Raw genomic sequence first — 24,339 nt, forward strand, 5'->3', positions numbered from 1 at the left:
TTTTTCCAACCTTTAAAAATCGGAAGATTTCACACTTAAAAATACGAGATTTCGGTACTTCCCTGGTGGCACAGTGGTTAAGAATCCGCCTGCCAATGCAGGGGACACGGGTTCGAGCCCTGTTCCGTGAAGTTCCCACATGCCACGGAGCAACTAAGCCCGTGCGCCACAGCTACTGAGCCTGCACTCTAGAGCCCGCGAGCCACAACTACTGAGGCCACGTGCCGCAACTACTGAAGCCCGAGCACCTAGAGCCCGTGCTCCGCAGCAAGAGAAGCCACCGCAATGAAAAGCCTGTGCACCGCAACAAAGAGAAGACCCAGCTCACAGCAACCAGAGAAAGCCCACGCGCAGCAACGAAGACCCAATGCAGCCAAGAATAAACAAATAAAAAAAATAAATTTATTTAAAAAAAAATACGAGATTTCTCTAGGACAATCTGAAAGATCAGCCACACTGGGCTTGCATTCACATACGACGTTGGCTGGAGCTGGGCAGCTGCGCCCCCTTTGGGTGAAGACAGGCATTTTCCAGCCTCCATGGTCCGGCTGGCGGGCTGGCTCATTGGAGTTCCCATCTGGCCCGTCAGAGGGGCTTTTGAGTTGGCTCCTCTGACTAAAATTTACTCTGGGATAAGCCAGAGCAGCAGAGAGCTACACACTGGGAGAGGATAGTACTGCCTGCCGCTGACGGTTACGGAATTGCCTCTGGACACGACGTTTTTCACCCCTATCATTAAGAAATCAGCGGAGTGGAATTCACTGCTGTTTAAGGTGAGGTTGTTGTTGAGGCCATGGACCTCTAGTTATATGTTTTCTTCTCTGCAAAGGCACACTGGAGGCATCTCTTTATTATCTCAGTACCAGGATCACTACAGTGGTGTTTCTCTTGAAGATCAGCTGTGAATGGGGTACAGGATTGCTTCTCTGTGCTCAAACGCAGGGCTCACCTCTCAGAAGCGCTCCATGGCCTGCCTTGGGGCTACCCTTGTGAGTGGCTCCATTTCACTTCTTAAGTCTTGTCTTACTATTGCTTTTTCCTACTTCTTTTAAATTTTATCTTAGTATAAGACATATCTTTGAAGAGTCAGACCTCCAATCTTTATTAGAATAAAGGAGGGTTTAAATAAATGAATTCCTCTACTCAACATATACCTTGATTATAGCACTTCCTACAACATATTATACTTATATGTTTAGCTGTTGGTCTCGTCTACCAGACTGTGAAGATGGAGCTGCATTTTACTATCACTGTGTCACTAACATCTAGCCCAGAGCCTTGCGTGTAGTTGGCATTTAATAAATGTTTGGAGAATGAACGTAAAGATGTTTGCCGAATTGGCACAGCATGGATCCATGGAACAGGTGGAGGGGTTTGATAAGGTAGAACTTCCCAGACCAGAGGGATGAAAGAGACTAGGTGTGTTCTGCCATTTCTGTAACTCAAGGAACATCCCATTACTCCAGTTATATCACTTAAGGATACTGAGTTTGGAGAATTCATAAGGGTTTTCTGGTGGACAGAAGACGGGCTTTGGAGTCGACCTGGAGTCTGAAATCCAAGAATGTCTTTTTTTTATGATTATGGGCATTTTGCGTAAACTTTCTGAGCTTCATGCAGTTTTTGGTTCCAAGGTGTCCTTAACCACCTTATCATCTTACACTGTATGTTTATCTGTAACTCACTGGCACCCCTCTCAGGGCAGAAATCTTACAATACCTGTCTATATACATATACACTCCTCAGAGCAAAACTTATTATATAATTTTATTCTTTTCTCCTCTACATTACTAACAGTAGCCCAGTGTTAAGCATTTTAGAAAACCTGAAGAAATAAAAAATTTCTTGGTTTACACATGCATGTATAAAAATATATATTCAGATAAGCAAATATCTGCTCATTACATCGCCCAGCTTTTAAGAGTGCCAAAAATAAATAAATAAAACACCTGCAAATCAAAAGAGAGGGCTAGGTGGTTTTGTCAAAATTCATTTTAACAATTTTAGCTAACCAACATGTGCTAATGAAATTCAAGTTAAAGTTATAGCCAGTTAACATTACAGAAAATATTGTGTGTGGCTACTAAGGAGTATTCCTTAAACAGAATCTGCTTTGTGCTTAGAACACAGGTAAGTTTACAGTTTCAACAGTAAGCAGCAATAAAGATCAGGAAAATCCCCAACTTTTCTAATAACCGCTTTATCATAGAAAGGAAAAAAAGAGGAAAAAAGTATCACCATCTTTTCACAATGGACATCAAAATCAGAACTGTAGGCTTAATAAGTGCTTGGATTAAAAAATACTAACACAATAAGATCCCTGGTTAATTACTTTTGATTTTTAAAAATCCACAAAACATAAAATAGTTGCTTGTTGGTGTAACAAATTTGACCCACAAGCAATAACCTGAACTACCTTTTCTCCATCAAGTACTTTAACAGTGCAAAATGTTAGTCATCTCAGCATTCAATGCTCTCCACATTCTGTCACTAAAGCCTCAAGATGAACCATTGCAGGGAGGTATCACTGCCAAGGAAATGAAAATCAGGCAAAAAATAATAATAATACAATGATTCACTCCTATGCCAGAGTCTCAAAAGTATATAGGCACATTCTGATCTGAGGTGAAATAAGTAATTCAAAATGTCCATAAGCTAACGTAAAATACAGTACTGAATCTTTTGACACAAAAACAAAGAATAAGTATATTGTTACTTAGAACAGTATTCAACATGGACAAGTAGATCTCGATGTTCGGTGGCTGGATACTGGATATTACACTTGGGACATTCCACCAGGCTTTCATTTAGTGCAGCAGTAGGACTCTTTGGTGAGGCAACTTTTCCTCTGTTTTCAGTCTCTCCTTGGAAGGTGACTAATGGCTCTGTGAAGGCAAACTCACGATGCTGCTTCTGAAAAATAAATGTCAAACGAATACGGTTTGTATAGATGGCCTACCATCCAGTAACTGCTCCACAGGTACTCCAGTTGCTTCAGCCCTGTAGACAGATTTTCTTCTGAATCTCTCTGGTCACTGGTATTATGGTGGTAACATACAAGGTGGTTATAAATCACCCAAATTACCCAGGAAGTACTAGGGTTGGGTGTTTACATAGATAGGTTTTATTAAAATGATTAGAGCCAAATGTAAAGGTGGGCGGGTGGGCAGTGCTGACAAAGTTTGCTAGGTTTGTAAAAGAGGGGTAACTTCAATAATAAAGAACTACATGGAATTAAGAGCAGCAAAGAATTTTAGCAGGTCAAACAGGTTATACACAGAAATGACTAAGATGCTGTATAATTCCTTTGTGGCTTCCCTATTTCATGATTTTTTCCCTGAGGAATTTAGAATAGTCAGTAAAGCTTAAAAATGAGTACTTTACAACATAATATGAAGATGATGGATGGTACTAACACAAAGAAAAATACAGGAAAATTATGGATTCTTTTGTATACCCTTTGGCTTCCTATACTTTGAAAAACAGTCATCAACAGGAATGAATTATAAATTTCAATTTCAAATATTATAAATGGTCAATATCAATGACATAAATAGAGCCAAAAATTTATTTTCTGTCTTTTATTCATAAAGAAATTACAAATGATTTTAACAACTGCTATTTTCTCTTTTGAAAACTGAGGAATTCTGTTTGTAACATTTCACCATCTGCAAATATTCTGCAGTACTAGGATGATATACAAAATGTGTGCTAATGGGACATAACACAACACAGACCCTAACAGATTTGGTCCAAAGCTTATTAACAGGATGAAAATAGGTAAATCAAAAACCATTTCCTCACAGAAGCATGTTATTTAAAAGGTTAATGTTTAAAAGATTATGTGCTCAGGGTAACCCACAGAAAGTACTCAACTCAATATACCTAAAAGAGAGTATTAACATTAATAGTCCATTAGCCCTAAAACCAGCATTTTTTTCTTTCTTTCTTTTTAAATAGAAAAGAATAATTTCAATTCAGGATCTACAACTGCCCTGCCTTGTCTCCTGTATCCCCCAGGCCAGGCACTGTTTAGTGCCTTTAGAATCACAGAGCCCAGGGTGGGTGGGGAATGATCCCAGGCACCGGTAATGTTATCATTACCAAGAGGCCCATAATGTCCCTCTGTCTAGTCCTCTGTACTGATGCTCAAAGGGCAGTTGCTTCAAAAGAGGCAGGGGATTTGATCTGATTGATTTGAGAAACAGCCATTCTTTAAGCTGTATCCTCCTACTTCAGGAAATGGTTTTACATAAAAATAGAAAGATGGCAGAAAGAGAAAGATGAAATTAAGTTTTAGTTTAACCATTCCGAACTCACCAAGGATTCCAACTGTGTTATTTGATTTCTTGCTTTTCGGAGCTCCTTAAGAATTACATGCAATTGATGCTGCGTATTTTGACGGTCAAGTTTTTCATTTTCAAAGTCTAAAGTACGTGCTTGCATCTAGAAAAAATGCCCAAGACAGGACAATGACAGCTAGTATATACTGTCTAGTTTTCCTGACTGGATGCTTGCATTTTTTTTTTATTAGCACAAGAAGCAAACATGTACCATTAGAGCAAGAATTCCTCTGAGCACAATGAGATGTTGATAAATGAAAAAGCTTTGTCCAAGGAGCAAAACCAAAGCTTGAGGTATAAGTGAGTGAGGAGCAGGTTAAGAAGTTGCTGGTTAGAATTTGTCCTCCCCATCCTCCTTTTTGTGGGGAAGGGAAAGAGATGGCTGTTCCCTGGTTTGGAATATACTAAAAATCTCTGGTGTCTATTCTGAGAATAACTGGTGTCTCTTTGAGTTCCACTTGAAGTTACCAAGCAGCCCTATTAGGGACATCTGGTCAGACTAGCAGCCATTTAGGGAAGAATAAAGTTTGCTAAGACAAACATCTACCTGTCAAGAAAATTGCCATGTCACCTTAGAGAATCTGGTTTAGCCTAAAGATAGTAATGGGAACATATGGCTGGCACAGATAGTCACTTTAAATATTTTGTTAAAGTTTTTAAAAAACATTTTCTACAACTTGCAAATGTTTCTTCACAGAATAGTGTAAACATGAGGAAAAATTCCATTTTCTAAAGGGTTAAATTGAATTTAGAAGCAACCACAATAAATACCTGTTGTTCCAACACAGTTACCTTTGTCTGTTCCTCTTGCTGCTTCAACAGAGTCGTGTAAAGAAACTGGACCTGTAGGATGTAAATAGAACCAACACTGTCACATTAACATTTTATGGTTTGACCTTGACCTGAGATGCATGACAGGCTCACATTTCTAACCAGGGCAACACCTGCTCTTCTGGGCGAGTCCTTCCAGCTGTGGTTGGGCAACCTATCTATATAAGCAGCTGAGCAGTACTGCCCAGGCCAAGAGTTCCCTGCAGCACAGACTGAATGTTGATAAAAAGCACTAAACCGCAGTGGACACACCCACTTTCCTTTAGGTCCTGACATCCACTAATATTTCTGAGTAGGGTAACAGCTGGCAGAGCCTGGCCACCTCAGCCAGAGTAGGAGCAAACTTCTCAGTCACTTCTGCATAATCTTTCATAAATATCACTGCTTGCACCTGCAGGCAGAAGTAAGAGTGGTAAAGACTAAGAAGGCAAATATTACAGACTATTTTTTTCCCTCTCTCTCAAGTTTTAGAGGATTTTAAAAATTACTATTCTTTTTTTTCTTAAATTAATTTATTTAATTTTTGACTGCGTTGGGTCTTCATTGCTGCATATGGGCTTTTTCTAATTGCGGTGAGCGGGGGCTGCTCTTCATTGCGGTGCACAGGCTTCTCATTGCAGTGGCTTCTCTTATTGCAGAGCACAGGCTCTAGGCGCGCGGGCTTCAGTAGTTGTGGCTCGTGGGCTCTAGAGCGCAGGCTCAGTAGTTGTGGCTCACAAGTTCAGTTGCTCCACGGCATGTGGGATCTTCCCAGACCAGGGCTTGAACCCGTGTCCCCTGCATTGGCAGACGGATTCTTAACCACTGTGCCACCATGGAAGTCCCCCAAATTACTATTCTAATAGTAGCAATAACTAACATTTACCTAGCCCTTTAATTTACAAAGCACTTTTACATTCTCTCAGTTGAACTTCATAAAAGTCCTATGAGCTGAGAAGAGGTTGTTATATTTACTATTATTAATTTGACACAAATAACCTGCAAGTCAGAGAAGTTAGCTGATTTTCCTCAGGCCACACAATTAGAGACCTGGTATGGACCTCAAATTATGTTTTTTCCATTACTTCATGCTGCCAGGGAAAATTTAAATTAATAAGTTTCTGTTGAAGTAGCATTTAATTCTAATAATCCTCAGTAATGCCAACGTTACTGAGACGGATATCCTGGATCCAGCTGTGAGCATAGTGAGAACATGGAGGGCATCTGGTAATTAACATGAGCCAGTGTCATCACAATCTCAGTGCCAGCCTAGGAATCAGCCTTGATCCCCCCTTAACTTACCCTCTTTCAGCTTCTCACACATACCTAACTCCTCCTCACTCAGCTTTTGTGTCTGTGATTTCCTCCCACTAGGAGGGAATTCCTACAGTCACCCACCTCGCTGGTTCCTTCTCACCATCAGCTTTGTCCAAATACCATCTCCTCAGTGATGCTTCCGCTGGCCCCCGATTTCTCTTGGTCATATTACCCTGTTTTATTTTCTTTAGTTTGCTTGTTTATTTAGGTATTTGTTTATGGTCTGTCTCCCTCCTAAGTACGAACTCCTAGGAGGGGGCAGGAACTTGCATTGCTCCTTGCTGGTTCCCAAGTAGTTAAAATAGTCCCTGACACTTAGTAAGTACCATGAAAATTCTGAATTATAAACCATGGAAAACCTTGCTGGTTAGACTCACCTGAGATAAGAGCTCTTCAGATCTCTTCTTCTCTTCTTCAAGTTTTTCCCTGGCAAGATGATTCTCTTCCTTGAGCCTTTGTATTTTCTCTGTTTCATGCCTATCGTCTTCCAGATGTTGTACATCTGTCTTTCTTTGTGAACACAACAGCTGATTTAAATCTTGCACTTCTTTTTGGGTTTCTTCAAATTTTCTTCTAAGTTCACTAAGTTCAAAATTCAACTGAGTTGTTGTTTGTCGTTCCACCTCAAGATCGTTATTTGCATTTGCCAAGAGATGGTTGTAATATTTTTGCTTTTCTTCTTGAAGATAACCTATGACAAACACATCAGGGCACAACTCACTTTATAAAAGAGAGAATTTTCCTGAAGAAATAAATGTAAATATGTTTCTATAAACAAGATCACATTTATTTCCTCACCTTCAAAAACGAAGAGTCAAGAGATAGGGAACATGGCTGATATTTGACAGAACAAGAAACAGAAGTTCAGGTATACTACTTGAAGTCACAAAATTAATAAACAGAAGAACTAGAAACAGTAATATAATTATTCTGAGGGAGGGAAAGTCCCTAATGTCTAAAGAAAACAAATCAACAAATAGGGCCATTAACTCATTATTTATAGATATGGAGGTAATTACCAAAACCAAAAACAGTAATGTTTAAAAGCAGCCCTGATGGGAGGAAGAAATAGGCATTAGGATGGGATGGGAAAGGTAGAACAGGGTCTTCTGTACTACTATTAAATTATTTTAACGAGTGCTTATATTGCTTTGATAAAACAGAGAGAGAGAGAGGGAGAGAGAAAAGGAAAACTATATTACCCGAGAAAAAGACATAATTAAAATCCTACTTTTATGTGTAGTAAACTTATAAAGGCATTACAGTAGTAACTTTGTCCCCTTAGGAATAAAAAGCTTTCAATTATCTCTAGAGACATTTCTTTTATACTTTTTTAGCATTAGTTTCCTTCTCAATATTCACATGTGAAGCTCTAAGATTATGAGTCTTGCTGGCCTTTCATTAGCCTTCTCTCTCTATAATTCAAGGCTCCAGTCCCACTCAGGCTGTCAGTCATTCTAAATGAGTGCTCCGCACAGGGGGTTTTCTTTTCCTGGCTCATCACCTGGAACTGCTGAATCTATTTGTAAAATGAGAATAACGATCCCACCTCGTAGGCTTCTTGTGAAATGCAATGGAAATCAGTGTCAGAGAAGCTGCAGACCACTTGGCAAAAAAGACAGCATCAATCAGAAGAAACTTCACCTCAATTCTAGGGTGAGATTCAAATGATTGAAGAATAATGCATAAAAATGTAATCTTTCTCCTGGGATTGATATGAATAACTGCTAAAGGGAAGCTGAGTAAAAAGATAAGGTCAGCACTGGGGGAAATAAAGTTGGAGAAGGACTTTGAAGGAGGGGAAGGATATGTAAGGTGGAGAAAACTTAATGTGCCTTCAGGGCTGCAAGATCCCTTTACCCTGTGACTTATGCCCTTTGGTATCAGAAAACAATGGGAAATGAAACAGACTGGCTAAAATGGTATTTCTTACTTCAGGGCTAGCAGACCTGCTCTTACTTTACTTTATAACACATGTCTATAAGAATCTAAATTTGATGAATCTCTCCTTTTGAAAAATGTCAGGCAGGCCAACCCTAAAGAACATTTTTATACCAGTACCTTCTGATTCAGTCTTTTTTGTCTCCTGTGGGAGTACATGAACAGCTGTTTCCAATTTCTGTTCCAACTCAAAGATCTTCGCTAAAAGTCCTTTTACGTAGACCTCTCGCTGTTCATCATACACAAGCCATTGCTGATTTTTCTCCAGAGCCTCAAAGTGAAAATGAAAGCAAATCAATAATAAAAACCCAAACTCTTAAAATGGACAAGGGAGCCCAAGGGATGCAGTCTTTTCCAGCACACAAAAACTCTACAGCTCACGTCATATAATGATTCTAGGCAACCACTGTAAAGCTCCTGACACAGAGACACATTCTAAGGCCACACACCTTCAGAATACCTAATAACATGGCAAAGTCACATCTACATGGGGTTAAGTTCATTTGTCTGCTATTTCCTATACACAATTTGCTTTGTGTCTGTGTCCATGTCATTCTCTGTAAACAGAATGTCTTTGTGGTAGAGGTGGAGATGCACTGCTCAGATACTCTTTTAAGAAAGAGCTGTTTCTTGGGGCTTCCCTTTGGCGCAGTGGTTAAGAATCTGCCTGCCAATGCAGGGGACATGGGTTCGAGCCCTGGTCCGGGAAGATCCCACATGCTGCGGAGCAACTAAGCCCGTGAGCCACAACTACTGAGCCCACGTGCCTAGAGTTCATGTTCTGCAACAAGAGAAGCCACCGCAATGAGAAGCCCGGGCACCGCAACAAAGAGTAGCCCCCCCTCGCCACAACTAGAGAAAGCCCGCGTGCAGCAACAAAGACCCAACGCAGCCAAAAATAAATAAATTAAATTTAAAAAATAAAATAAAAAAGAGCTGTTTCCACCCAACATAGGGCTCTGCCTGGGAGCTCTCCACAAGGTGGACAGAGGCTCTCTCAGGTTTGCATCCTGGCCTGACGGTGTCCCTGCCCAGTCCTGCTGCCTTCCTGTTCCTTTCACAGATGTCACTCCCCAATAAACTGTTTGCACTGCTAACTCCATCTCAAACTTAAATACCACCCTTTCTCCTTATCACCAATTTTCATCTTTTACATCTTTCAGAACTCAAAAATCCCAAATTGGGACTATTCATCTGGTTTGTATAGGGGCTTATGAACTCAGTTGTTATATATACATATGTCTACATATTTTAAAAAATTATTTTACCAACCATCTTCACCTTTTTTCTGTGTTTGCTGTTTCTCTCAAATAGATAGTAAGCTCCTTGAAGTGGCAGACCATGCTTTTCCAAGAGGATTCCCAGCTTTTGCATACAATGTGTAGTCAAGAAATTATTTGAATGATGGGATAATATTAATAAAATAAGCAGTGTCTGTTTAAGTTAGCTGGTAAGAGGGAAAGTGATTCACTTTACTGTTACTGCTAATATTATTTTTTCATTTCAGTTACATCTTTCCAACAAGAAACTAGATGATGCCTTACCAGCCACCGAGCACAAGCTGGAAAATTTTATAAAATCACATCTACATTTTCTGTGGATCATACCACCTGATCCGTGGCAAGACATTAGCAAAATATTCACATAAGAAGCTACATTAAGGGCTTCCCTGGTGGCGCAGTGGTTAAGAACCCGCCTGCCAATGCAGGGGACACAGGTTGGAGCCCTGGTCCAGGAAGATCCCACGTACTGTGGAGCAACTAAGCCCGTGTGCCACAACTACTGAGCCTGCGCTCTAGAGCCTGCAAGCCACAACCACTGAGCCCACATGCCACAACTACCGAAGCCCGCACGCCTAGAGCTTGTGCTCCGCAACAAGAGAAGCCACGGCAATGAGAAGCCCTCGCACCACAAGGGAGAGTAGCCCCCACTCGCTGCAACTAAAGAAAGCCCACGCGCAGCAACGAAGACCCAACGCAGCATGCATGCATGCATGCATGCATAAATAAATACATACATACATACATACATACATACATACATACATACATACACAGGGCTTCCCTGGTGGCGTGGTTGAGAGTCCGCCTGCCGATGCGGGGGACGCAGGTTCGTGCCCCGGTCTGGGAAGATCCCACATGCCGCAAGGCGGCTAGGCCCGTGAGCCATGGCCACTGAGCCCGCGTGTCCGGAGCCTGTGCTCCACAACGGGAGAGGCCACAACAGTGAGAGGTCCACGTAGCGCAAAAATAAATAAATAAATAAAATAAAATAAAATAAAATTGAATGAAGTTTCATATTTAAAAAAAAGAAACTACATTAACTTTAGTGGATACAACAAGGTAGAAGATATGGACAGAGGTGTACAGATTTATGAAATTTCTTAATGAAAAATTCTATCGATATTTTGATTATTAACTAGGACAAATTCATATATCTTCTGATTCTAACTCTCACTTCTCTTAACTACTGGATCCTTGCAAATTCAGTCAAAGGCAAAGCCAAAGGAGCCTGCCGGGGCATCCCCAGCAACAGTACATACCTCCTCCCCCTCATCCATACCTCCTGTTTTGCCAGTAACAGCTTTCATTGTTGTTATTGAAAGCAGGGCGTAGACTCAGGTTGAAAGCTAGCAAAGAAGACAATTCACCTGTGGGTACTAGAGGGAAAAAAGTCTTGAAATTCTTACACTGTAGCACCAACATGCAATGAGATTATAACTCCTCTCTCCTTTCCAATCTAGGTCTTCAGTCCAAGAGGATGGGACCGCCCCCCTTTCGTTCTATGTTACCGGGAGGCTGGGGAAATAAGTCTCAATTACTATTTGTGTAAAGAGAGCATGCACAGCTAAATCTGATGTCACATGCATAAATGTTATGGATGAAGGGCCCCAGGAGGAGGCGTACACAGTGATGCTAACACCCCTTCACAATGGCCAAGCTCATTGGTACTGAGCCCTCTGTGCCTGCCGCCCATGCTATCACCTGTCTATCCCCACAGGAATACCTGCTTGAGCAATGATTCACTGTTGAGTCTTGGTAAACCCTGATCATTTGGGGATTTAGAAATCCTCAGTTTAAGGGTGATTTCCCCATTGAGAAGAGCGAGAGAAGATGCAGCCATGACCAAAAGCTTTAAGTCAGTTAATACAACGATAACTCAGTATTTTGAGTTAAAATAGTGACTGCTAATAAGTTCAGTTCAATCTCTTCCTCGGTCCCCCAAAGTGCTAAATTGTTCTAATTGTATTAAATAACTGAGAATATTTTAAAGCTTCAGAACACCACTTGCTGAACTGTAGCTATGTTCCCTTAGGCTGACATTAAAATTGTCCACCATCTGCCGCCTCCCATCTCTTCAGGTCGCAGCCTGGCCTTTCCTCTCCTCCACTGCTGCCTTGTTGTCTACACAACTGTGCACACCCTCTGTGCCTCTTCCCTCTGTACAGAGTGCCCTAGAACCCCTTCCTATGTTACCTGCCCACTTAAATACCACATTTTCATCAAGTTCTGATGAATCCAGGCTTGTCTTTCAAGGCTTCTCACCATAACTGTCCTCATTAAGCTTCCTCTCCTTCCTAAGCCAGTAGTGATTTTCATGTCCACTCAATCTATTTGGCATCTTATACTCATGACCTTGATTGCTTCTTGATGATACTTCTTATTGTAGCTACATCCTGAGCCCTCTGGACAGCTGAGCACAGGCTTGTTTAGATACTTTCTTTCACAGTTCCTTGTTTGTGTTCATTGTTTCCGTAGCCAGTGGCTGCCTGATAAATGTTTGTGAATGATGTTGACAACATGGGGTGGGGAAACAATGGCTACAAGAACCAGCAAGCCTTGTAGCCCCAAACCAGAGTTTGTGAGTGTTCAGGGAAGAGGAGAGGGCAGGAAAGAATCTAGCAGTTCCTTACGCACAGTAGAACAATACATTTAGAGTGATTCAAAAAGAATAAAACATTTTCAAAAATCGATTACTCATTAACTAAGTAATGCATAATGGAACTATCACAACCATTTCTATAATCTTACAAGTGTATAATATGTATCCTTTGTGTCATAATTCATCCCAGACCTGTTAGAATTTACTGTTATCAATGATGAAAGTGTGGCAGCCAGGATGTGTAACTTCTTAACCTTCAGGGCTGCCAGAAAGAGATGGCAAAAACACAAAGTTCTTAACAAAAAAGTTGCATGGCGTAACTCTACTGAAGTAACATATACATACTGGAATACATTTTCAGAAGTGTTCAATTCTTTATGAATCATCCTGCATTTGTTGTAGGTACACTGTAAAAGGAGGGGCTCCTGCCCCCCGCCCCGCAATCTCACTCTATAAGGGTGAGATGGGATAAGTGGTAAGAATATACTGGAAGTTTTTGGTCAGGGCATCTTCTTTCAGGTAGGAATTTTCATCCTTTAAAGATACAGGCAGGGGGCTTCCCTGGTGGCCCAGTGGTTGAGAGTCCGCCTGCCGATGCAGGGGACAAGGGTTTGTGCCCCGGTCTGGGAAGATCCCACATGCCGCGGAGCGGCTAGGCCCGTGAACCATGGCCGATGAGCCGGCGCGTCCGGAGCCTGTGCTCCACAACGGGAGAGGCCGCAACAGTGAGAGGCCCGCGTACCGCAGAAAAAAAAAAAAGATACAGGCAGGGACTTCCATGGTGGTGCAGTGATTAAGAATCTGCCTGCCAATGCAGGGGATGCAGGTTCGATCCCTGGTCTGGGAAGATCCCACATGCTGCAGAGCAACTATGTGTCACAACTACTGAACCTGCATTCTAGAGTCCACGAGCCACAACTACTGAGGCCTGTGCACCTAGAGTCCGTGCTCTGCAACAAAGAGAAGGCACCACAATGAGAAGCCCACACACCGCAATGAAGAGTAGTCCCCGCTCGCCACAACTAGAGAGAGCCCGCGTGCGGCAACGAAGACCCAACACAGCCAAAAAATAAATAAAATAAAAAAAAAAAGATTACACCCCCAAGAAGTAATCACATATTAAAAAAAAAAAAATCCACCTGCCAATGCAGGGACACGGGTTCGAGCCCTGGACCAGGAAGATCCCACATGCCGCAGAGCAACTAAGCCTGTACGCCACAACTACTGAGCCTGCGCTCTAGAGCCCACGAGCCACAACTACTGAAGCCCGCACACCTAGAGCCCGTGCTCCACAACAAGAGAAGCCACCGCAATGAAGAGTAGCCCCCGCTCACCACAACTAGAGAAAGCCCGCGTGCAGCAGTGCAGACCCAACGCAGCCAGAAGTAAATAAATAAATAATAATAATTTAAAAAAGATACAGGCAGTTGAGCTCTATGTCCAAAAAGATCTCTATATAGGGAAACTCTAAGTCTAGAGAGTTCCTCCAACCTTTGCTAGATTGCTTCCACAAGTATCCTACAAACTCATGAGCAAAGCTTCCAGGTATGGGGCTTAAAGGATTTTCAATGTCTGTTCTCTATAAAACTAGGAAATGGATTAGGAAGACAGAGGCAGCCTCCAGAATCAATGACTTAGTCCAGGGCCCTCCCCCCAGCCACTCTTCTCTCTGCACCTGTCAGGCAGTTATAACATTAGTTTTCCTCATATGGCTGAAGAGTTCATTTATCAAGCGGAGATACTGTAGAGCCACTCTGTTTTATACACTCAAATTTAACTGAAAAGAGATGTAGCACTGTACGACTCAAAAAGCACACACATATCCTAATACTTATAAATCATTGTTAGATGCTAAAGATACCTAACTTTATACCGAATTTAAAATATGTCTGTATTTAAGCAATATTTTAATATAAATAATTTAAGTCAACTCTGGATGGTCATGAAAATTTTCTTCTTTTAAATGAATCTGTCTATACATTACTTAAGTAGGAGAAACAAAACTATACTGGTTTAAGATATGAGAGACAATATTTTTTCTTTTTAAATATGGACTGCTTCACGAATTTGCATGTCATCCTTGCACAGGGGCCGTGCTAATCTTCTCTGTATCGTTCCAATTTTAGTATACATGCTGCCAAAGGGAGCACGAGAGAGACAATATTCTAAAGGGCCACGTGATGGCGATGTTACTTCAATAAAGTAGTAAACACTTCTTTTTTTTTTTTTTTTTTTTTTTGCGGTATGCGGGCCTCCCACTGTTGTGGCCTCTCCCCTTGCAGAGCACAGGCTCCGGAGGCGCAGGCTCAGCGGCCATGGCTCACGGGCCCAGCCGTTCCACGGCATGTGGGATCTTCCCAGACCGGGGCACGAACCCACGTCCCCTGCATCGGCAGGCGGACTCTCAACCACTGCACCACCAGGGAAGCCCGTAAACACTTCTTTACTCCTGACCTCACTGACTCTTTGCATCTACTCTTTCATTTCTTTATAGAATCAATAATAAATGAATTTGATAGCTATCAGTGAATGCTGACATTATGAGTTTTGTATCCTTAGAGTCCTCCTCGCATTAGTTATCTCCTCCAGCTTTGTGTCATCTACACATTTGTTAGACATGCATTTACCATTTCCATCCAAGTTATCAGTAAAAATACAGAACAGGAGTGGGCAAAAGTGAAGCCGTATGGAATGCTATTAAAGCTCTTCCTCCTGCTTTGGCAGGGATCCATTAAATATTCCTTGGGCAAAAACTCTAATGTAGATTGAAATGTTAGCCTATATTGGAGGAAGAAAAAGTGTGCATCAATTGACAAAACCGGAATATGGATGGTAGAATACATACAAGTATTGTGTCCATGTTAAATTTATTAAAGTTGCTATCTATACTGGAGTCATGTAAGAGAGTATCCTCAAAAAAAAAGTATCCTTAGGAAAATACATTGAAGTATATAGGCTTAAAGGGCTGTAGATATATGCAACTATTTTATGGTTCAGAAAAAAATACTGGACTTCCCTGGTGGCACAGTGGTTAAGAATCCGCCTGCCAATGCAGGGGACACGGGTTCAAGCTCCGGTCCAGGAAGATTCCACATGCCATGGAGCAACTAAGCCCATGTGCCACAACTACTGAGCCTGCGCTCTAGAGCCCTCGAGCCACAACTACTGAGCCCACGTGCCACAACTACTGAAGCCCATGAGTCTAGAGCCCATGCTCCACAGCAGGAGAAGCCACCACAGTGATAAATCATGCACCACAACAAAGAGTAGCCCCCGCTCTCCGCAACTAGAGAAAAGCCCACGCGTAGCAACGAGGACCCAGTGCAGCCAAAATTAAAAAAAAAAAAATTATATCTGTGTATGTGTGGATGGGGGTGGGGATTGAAAGAGAAAGAGTATCAAATGGGGTAAAATGTTAACAATAGTTCAATTTTTTTTTTAATTTATGTATTTATTTTGGGCTGCATTGGGTCTACGTTGCTGCGCATGGGCTTTCTCCAGTTGCGGCGAGCGGGGGCTACTCTTTGTTGCAGTGCGCGGGCCTCTCATTGCAGTGGCTTCTCTTGTTGCCGAGCACGGGCTCTAGGCGCATGGGCTTCAGTAGTTGTCGCGCATGGGCTCAGTAGTTGTGGCTCGCGGGCTCCAGAGAGCAGGCTCAGTAGCTGTGGCACACGGGCTTAGCTGCTCCGCCACATGTGGGATCTTCCCGGACCAGGGATTGAACCATGTCCCCTGCATTAGCAGGTGGATTCTTAACCAGTTAGCCATGAGGGGAGTCCCAAAAATAGTTCAATTTTGGTAAAGAGTATGTGGGGTTCTATGTACCATTTTCCATTCTTGTAACTTTTCTGTAAATTTGAATTTTTTCCAAATAAAAAATGTAAAATAATTATTTATCTTCCATAATTTTATGTTTAAAAAACAGATTTTCCGGGGCTTCCCTGGTGGCGCAGTGGTTCAGAGTCCGCCTGCCGATGCAGGGACACGGGTTCATGCCCTAGTCTGGGAAGATCCCACATGCCGTGGAGTGGCTGGGCCTATGAGCCATGGCTGCTTAGCCTGTGCATCCAGAACCTGTGCTCTGTGACAGTGAGAGGCCCGCGTACTGCCCCCCCCACAAAAAAAAATCAGATTTTCCTTTTTTTTTTGGTCTCACTGCATAGCTTTTGGGATCTTAACTCTCCAACCAGGGATTGAACCTGTGTCCCCTGCAGTGGAAGCTGACAGTCCTAACCACTGGACCACCAGGGAATTCCCTAAAAATCAGATTTTTAAAATCAAGAGCAAGAAATGCCTATTAAAACTGACTTTTAGCTATTCGGTTTCAAAGTTACTGACACTGGAGAATGTTTACAGCATTAACTCTGTGTAATTATTTCAAAATATCAGCCAGACCTAAATGGTAGCTGAGGAATGATACAGCTCGGCCTTAAGATTATTTTAGCATAACAAATACTGATTGTTAAAATAGGTGGGCAAACTTCTACAGGAAGTTTTGTGGGAGCTTTGCAGAGGGTGTAGGATTAGCATTGCTGAGCTCCCCAAAGCCAATACTGTGACACTGCAGACTCTGAAGAGTGAGATTTCTCTGTCCCTGCTCCTAAACCCTCCAACTATAATTCTCCTCCTGATCTAAAAGATCTGTTGAGACTCCAAAGGGGTAACCAGAGCTAAACCACCTCTTGCTCCCCAAATGTAATTTAATGGTTCTTAAAGGGTGGTCGTCAGACCACTAACAGTAGCAGCAGCTCCTGAAGCTTACTGGAAATGGAGAATCTCAGGTTCTACCCCAGACCAATCGTCATTACATAAAAATAACTTTAGTTGCTCTTTGAAGCAGTTAGCACTGAGAAGCCTAAAAATTACCCGAGTTTAAGAAAACAGCATCTATTTTCAGGTACTTTGCTAAAAGAGACACTAGTGAAATTCAAGAAACTTTGCAAGATTCCATTTAGTCATTCTTTCCAATTTTGTAGATGCTGGGGATACTATATGACATACAAAAAACTTATTTTGATAGTATTTTAAGAATTATGTTTCTTCCGTATTTGTTACCTCTAGGTAAATTACTTTGATAAGGGTATGTGGTACCCAGTTATACAGACACTCAACAGATTTAAATTCTTCTTTTGAAGATCAAATAGACCTCAAGGTACACCTGCTAGATAAGATAAAACAGGAATCTTAAGAGCATACCTAGATCAGGGTAGACATGCCAGTAATATTTCTGGAATCACAATATCTACCTACTGACCCAATAATTAAATCAAGAATTTCATACTTTGCATATCTAATCTTAAAACTTGAAAAAGTACAATGTGAATAGTAGTCCTGTGTCCCCAATTTATTTAATTTCCAATGAAACTCACCAATCCATTTAAGACATAAGTTTGAATACAGCTTTACCATATATCTAAAATAACCTCATATCAAATTCTAGAAAAAAAAACATTGAATACGCAAAGAATGTGTTTCCTTTTCAAACTATGAAAGCAAACCCTGGTTCCAAGGGAATAATTTCACACTAAAGAGTACATCTTGCATGGATAAACAAAAAGAAAAAAAACACTACAAGTTAAATTACATTATAATAATAAAATAGTTGAGCAAATTAGATTTAGGTGAAGAAGGGATACTGTTGAGGTATTTGGTAAAAATGGGTGATTTCTAGGGCTTTCTATCCTAAAGAGTCCATACTTAGAGGAAGCCCTCTTTTTTATTTTATTTATTTATTTATTTTTTTGCAGTACGCGGGCCTCTCACTGTTGCGGCCTCTCCCGTTGCGGAGCACAGGCTCCGGACGCACAGGCTCAGCGGCCACGGCTCATGAGCCCAGCCGCTCCACGGCATGTGGGATCCTCCCGGACCGGGGCACGAACCCGTGTCCCCTGCATCTGCAGGCGGACTCTCAACCACTGAGCCACGAGGGAAGCCCGAACTGGCCCTCTTGAATGCCTGGAAAGAGACTTAAAGGTAGTAACCTAGAGAGATGATCTCAAACCATTCATTTCTCCATCTCCTCAAAAGATTTTTTTCAAGCCACAGCATTACTGCTGTCAATTTCCATGAAATTTAATAGTAAATGAAGTAGTCCTCTTTAGCCATAACTTAATAAAAGAAAAAAGAACTTACATCTTTCAGCTGTATTTCCATTTCATGAATATTACTCATTGGTGAATTGAAGCAACTTGTAGCCACAGTCTACAAGTAAATCAATATTAGTTAACATCATAAATTTAACAACAGAAGTTTCCTCATTATATTTAGTTTCATAATAATACAGTATACTTCACAGGGGCATCCCAAAATCCAGATCTGGTATATGCCAGGTGATGGGTAGCAGAGCAGAATTAAGATGTCCTGGAAGCTTTCTAAGCGGATTGGAAACCCTGAGATTTCATATCTAATTTGACGTCTGAGGTCACCTGGACCCCAGTATAGCCCTCAATGTATATGAACAGCCCACTGATTTTCACCAGAAGGAGACAAAACAGCTGGGCTATTTAAATGAAATCTGGAAAATATTAAATTGGCAAATAAAAGACGAAAGTTGTTTTCTAGAATTATATTTGTATTAGCAATAGTATTAATTAGTATTCATTCATATAGAACTCAAAACATAATTTGTTCCCTCTTTTTTCTTCATTTTCTCATAGAGGAAAAAAAAGAGGGGAAGTAGGTGGTAAGGTACCCAGGCTAGTCAACAAAACTCATAAAAAGCTGTATTTCAGTCTTTTAACAGCTATAAGGAAAGAGATGTATGTGAAGGATGGCAAAGAAGCTCAAAATATTTTTTTCTCCAAAGATGTTCTAGCCACCCTAGTATGTTGCCCTTTCTCCCTCTCAATTTAGTCCTTCAGGTAGAAACTATGACAGAGATAGTTCATCAAATCCCTTTCCTTTCTCCCTGGGCACATTGTGGACTACATTCCCCAAACTTCCCTGTGGTTAGTGAGGTCATGAGACTGAATTCTGTCCAATGGAACGTGAGCAAAAGTGAGATATGCCATTCCCAGGCCTAGACCTCACACGCTCCCCCCAATTCTCCACATGCTCTCTAGCCCACAGCTGTGTATAGCGGATCTGGTGGAGGACTGCACCCTGAGGGATGGGGGAGCCACTAGAAGGAAGGAACGGGGATCTCTGAATGCCTATGTGGAGCAAAGCCTCCTCCACTCCAACCTGCACTAGGCTGTGACATGAGGGAAAAATAATCATTTGTCATATAAGACTCTGAGATTTGGAGGTCGGTTGTTAGGCAATTAGACATGCTGACTAATACAGAAATGAGTAGTGGGTATTCCACAATTATTATAAGAATACATTTTTAAAATTATCATTTCTACCAAGATTTACATTTCCACCTTCAAAAGTAAAGAAACTAATTCTTGAGCTTTAAGTAAAGGTTTAGTCAACCACGTAGGATCTGACTATAATGTTTCATGAGCTTCAGTTCTATGAAAATTCTCTAGAAAAGCTTAACCTCTTTGAACTCATCTGTAGAAACACTCAATTGCCCATCTATGAGAGTACACATAAATTATAGGTACTCTAAAGGGGAGATAAAGTAGAAAGACCCTTAACATCATTGACATATTGTATCTGAAAGCCGTAGATTTTCTTCTGTAAGTGGTATTAATAGTTGTAGTATTAGTATTATTCAAATGTCCAAATTTCCAAAAGAATCAAAGGTCTGATCAATAAGAAACCATTTATTTAGCACTTACTACATGCCAGGCACTCTGCTAGGCTATTTACACATATTGTAACATTTAATCTCCAGTATTCTTACCCTGATTTTACTGATGTGGAAATTGAGGTTTAGGAGAGGGGTCTGGTGAATTCTAGCATTGTGTCCAAGGCTAGAGAGGTTAAGGAATTTGTTCAGAGTCACACAGCTAGCAAGTAGAAGAACAAAGATCTGAACTCAGATCTGCCTACCCACAAATCCTTGCTCTTTTCGCTACACTAGTGACGCTAAAACAATAGAGAGAAAAAGCATGTACAGTTAGGAAAAAAGCATGCTTGATATTTTAACTGGGTATCTCAAATAAGAAAAACAACCAAAAAATGAAGCCTACTGTTTTCCCAATACAAACTATAGAAAAAAGAATTCAACAAAATCTTCCTGGCTGTTGTAGATACACAGCGGATTCTGTATTCTGAATACTCCCTTGCATAAAACAATGGTGTGGGGAGTGGAGGGAGCCATATTACCTATTTTTGCTTATGGAGAAGTACCAGGCTATAAAAAAAAAAAAAGGAACCTGTTAGTATACTATACTGTTTCACCATTTGCCAAGCATGTTTTAACAAACTCATTCTCCATAAGAATTACAAACTGTATCAGAAAAGATTTTAAAAATCTGGGTTTAAAGAAATTAGTACCTGTAATAAACAAAGTGTATCAGCTTTGCCTTCAAATTCAGCAAGTCTTGCAGTTGTAGCAGACAACTGTTTTTTCAATACATCTGTCTCTTCAGACAAGGATTTCAACAGCTGTTCCTTCCTTTCACCTTCCTTTGTTTTCTCTTCCAGCTGTTCAAGCAATGCAGTAGTGCTGTGTTTGGCTTTCAGCTCGTCTCTGAGTCGCTGTATTTCTTTGTCCTTCTCTGTGAGGCGATAAGCATTCTTCTCTCTCTCAGCTTCAAGGACTTGAATTTTCTAGATATAAACCAAGAATCTTAGAACAAGGCCAGGTCAAACACGAAAATAAACAGTACATTACAACAAGCATTTATGAAGTGTTTATTATATATCACGTCAGCATTATACCAGATACCAGGGCAAAAAAGATGAAGCCTGGGAGGGGAGTCTGGGAGAGAATGGATACATGTATATGCATGGCCGAGTCACTTTGCTGTGCACCTGAAACTATCACAGCATTGTTAATCAGCTATACTCCAACATAAAATAAAAAGTTAAAAAAAAAAAAAGATGAAGCCAAGGTCTTAGGCTCAGAGAAATCAGAGCGGTAAACCAATATATTAACGCAATATGGTAAGTGCTGTGGTTAAGATATATAGAAAATGAATGGGACATGGACACAGAAAGGAGAGATCAACTCTGTCAACAGTGGTTAGAGAAAGCTGAAGAAAAGCTGGCTCTCACCTGAGTATCTGCTAATCATTCCCCCATCATGCCAGTTCTAATAATCTTAAAGGCTAAAAGTGAGTCACACAAAGAGATACATGCTCACTGATGAACTTGAAGCAACAGAATTTAAAAATAACAAAATGTTCTACCCGGATAAAAATGCATTCATAAACTTGCTTTTTGTTAATAAATGATTTGGTGTCAAATCTAGAAGGTGGGGGCTTCCCTGGTGGTGCAGTGGTTGAGAATCTGCCTGCTAATGCAGGGGACACGGGTTCAAGCCCTGGTCTGGGAGGATTCCACATGCCGCGGAGCAACTAGGCCCGTGAGCCACAACTACTGAGCCTGTGCCTCTGGAGCCTATGCTCCGCAACAAGAGAGGCCGTGATAGTGAGAGGCCTGCGCACCGCGATAAAGAGTGGTCCCCGCGTGCCACAACTAGAGAAACGCACAGAAACGAAGACCCAACACAGCAAAAATAAATAAATAAAATTAATAAACTCCTACCCCCAACATCTTCTTAAAAAAAAAATCCTCTAAAAAAGTTTTTAAAAAAATCTAGAAGGTGATCTTCAAAGGAGTGTTCAACATTTTCAAGGATTTGAGAGATAAAGAAGACATGTTTATTAAACTCCTGCTGGCATAAGGGAGAACGCATCAATAGAGAGATGACAGAAAAAGTTAGCAGAATGGCTTTACATGCTAACAAAGGAAAGACAACATAAAACTAAAAACTTGCATTTGAGGGTGGGGGAGAGAAACAGTTGTTCAAATAAAGATGGGGAAATTGGGCTTCCCTGGTGGTGCAGTGGTTGAGAGTTCGCCTGCCGATGGAGGGGACACGGGTTCGTGCCCTGGTCCGGGAAGATCCCACATGCCGCGGAGCGGCTAGGCCCGTGAGCCATGGCTGCTGAGCCTGCACGTCCGGTACCTGTGCTCCACAACGGGAGAGGCCACAACAGTGAGAGGCCTGCGTACCGCAAAAAAAAAAAAAAAAAAAAAAAAAAAAGATGCGGAAATTGAGTTGGACAGTTGCATGAAAATGATGAGGGAATTTTCAGTTGCCTACAAGCTTAAGACAAGACAGTAGTATGATACAGTTACCAAAAATCCAAATTCAATTTTAAGCTTTCATAGAGTATATCATCCAGATTACAGGAAATAATAGTACTGCTTCAACCTGTGTTTGCCACTGTACGCAATACTAGGTACATAATTCAAGAGGGACATGAACACACCACAGAGTGTTCAGGAAAGTGACCAGGAGGAGAAAAAGCCAGTAAAGCTGAAGAATATGGGGTTGGTCTACAGAAAAGTAAGAGGAAGCAAGATTTCCTTGGATATCTGAAAAGTTGTCAGTTGGATAAAAAAAAAAAAGACTTGTTCTGTGTAGCTTTAATTGACATAACTAGAACAAACGGGTAGAAGTTACAGGAAGTTAATTTCAAATTGATTATAAAGGGGTTTTGATAGCCAGTGCTCGTCAGAAGTGGAATGAACTGGAAAGAGATCTCTCAGGAAAGCTATTAGATTCCTTCACCAGATTACAAAATAATCTTTATGTCTAAGAATTGGTGATATGTGTTAAAAAAAAAAGTGTTAAAGTATGTTAACACATATTATGTATTTTTAAAAAATAATAAATATGTGTTAAAAAATAATAAATCATTTGGTTTTATGATGTGCCTATAAAGTAAAATGTAAAGAAATCCAATGATATTATTTAGTACAGATCATTTATTTTCTATGAACAATAAAAGTACTTTTGCAAAATAAATTACAATCAAATTAACGATTAAATTTTAAATCCTTCCAGTTCTAGCAAATTCCTAACTGCTTTACAGACTATATCATACCAAATTGTAAATTAGGGAAATATAGTTTAACAGAAGACAAAATGCTAATATCTATAATGATTTTACCTTAAAAAAACTGAAAACAAAGATTACTTGTAAAGCAGCCAATATACATGATTAAATGGGTTTTTAAACATTCACATTAAAAGCTAAATCCCAAAGTTGACATTAGATTTGTTTTTTACATTTAGTGAACATAAAAACTACATTATATCATTATACTTTCTCATCTCCTACAGCAAAGCTTACTACAGTTTAAAGGGTCTTACCTCCAAAAGTCTGTGTCTGTCTTTATCAGTCAGCTTTCCTTTTCCGCTTGCAATTTCATCCACCGATGTTTTTAAGGCTGCAATTTCTCCCCTACATTTTTCTAATGCAGCTTCTGATTTGGAGTTACTAGGCTTTGGTCCCCATTTACTTTTAATTGAATCTTTGGGACTTCTGGAAGACATCTCTGAAAATGTCTGTAAAAATAAAAATACAGTTATAAGTCTGAGTTTACAAGGTCAAATCTCAGGTTTGAAAGGTCTAATAACTAATTTGCTAAACAGAAGAAACTTTCTATCTAAATAGAAGTGATATAGCCAAACCAGTAGGGTATGGAACAGGGACTGGGGAAGGCTTCTAGCGTGCTAGTAACACTATATATTTTTAAAGTCTGGGTGGTAGATACAATGGGGAGTATTCAATATGTCAACTTGTACTCTTGTGTTTGTGCAGGATTCTGTATGTGTGTCATACTTCAGTAGAAAAGTTTCACTAAAAAAAAATGGAGGGACAACCAATGATTAAACCATTAAATGAAGCCTGAAAGAAGTAGATCACAATCAAAGACAAATTTTAACCAAGGGCTTCCCTGGTGGCGCAGTGCTTGAGAGTCCGCCTGCCGATGCTGGGGACGCGGGTTCGTGCCCCGGTCTGGGAAGATCCCACATGCCGCGGAGCAGCTGGGCCTGTGAGCCATGGCTGCTGAGCCTGCGCCTCCGGAGCCTGTGCTCCGCAACGGGAGAGGCCGCAGCAGTGAGAGGCCCGTATACCGCAAAAAACAAAAAAAAATTTTTTACCCAAGAATAAAAAGCTAATGATAAATAATG

The 24,339-nt window shown here is 40.8% G+C and overlaps 1 protein-coding gene across 2 annotated transcripts; it reads right to left on the minus strand.

The window, feature by feature from the left end:
• Nucleotides 1-2,712: 2,712 nt before the first annotated feature.
• On the minus strand, nucleotides 2,713-23,697 carry CEP55 (centrosomal protein 55; the record flags this gene model as incomplete). Of its 2 annotated transcripts, none has more annotated exons than XM_079728636.1 (8): nucleotides 2,713-2,913; nucleotides 4,321-4,446; nucleotides 5,115-5,186; nucleotides 6,848-7,161; nucleotides 8,532-8,682; nucleotides 18,426-18,494; nucleotides 20,682-20,957; nucleotides 23,515-23,697. In XM_079728636.1, the coding sequence occupies 8 exons, from the start codon at nucleotides 23,695-23,697 to the stop codon at nucleotides 2,713-2,715; spliced, it is 1,392 nt and encodes a 463-aa protein (XP_079584762.1). The 2 variants fall into 2 exon arrangements, with proteins under 2 accessions (XP_079584762.1, XP_079584763.1); XM_079728637.1 differs by having other exon boundaries at nucleotides 8,526-8,682.
• Nucleotides 23,698-24,339: the final 642 nt, after the last annotated feature.

The sequence above is a fragment of the Hyperoodon ampullatus genome (genome assembly GCF_949752795.1).
Source record: "Hyperoodon ampullatus genome assembly, contig: scaffold_482, whole genome shotgun sequence".
In the NCBI taxonomy this organism is placed as follows: Eukaryota; Metazoa; Chordata; class Mammalia; order Artiodactyla; family Ziphiidae; genus Hyperoodon; species Hyperoodon ampullatus.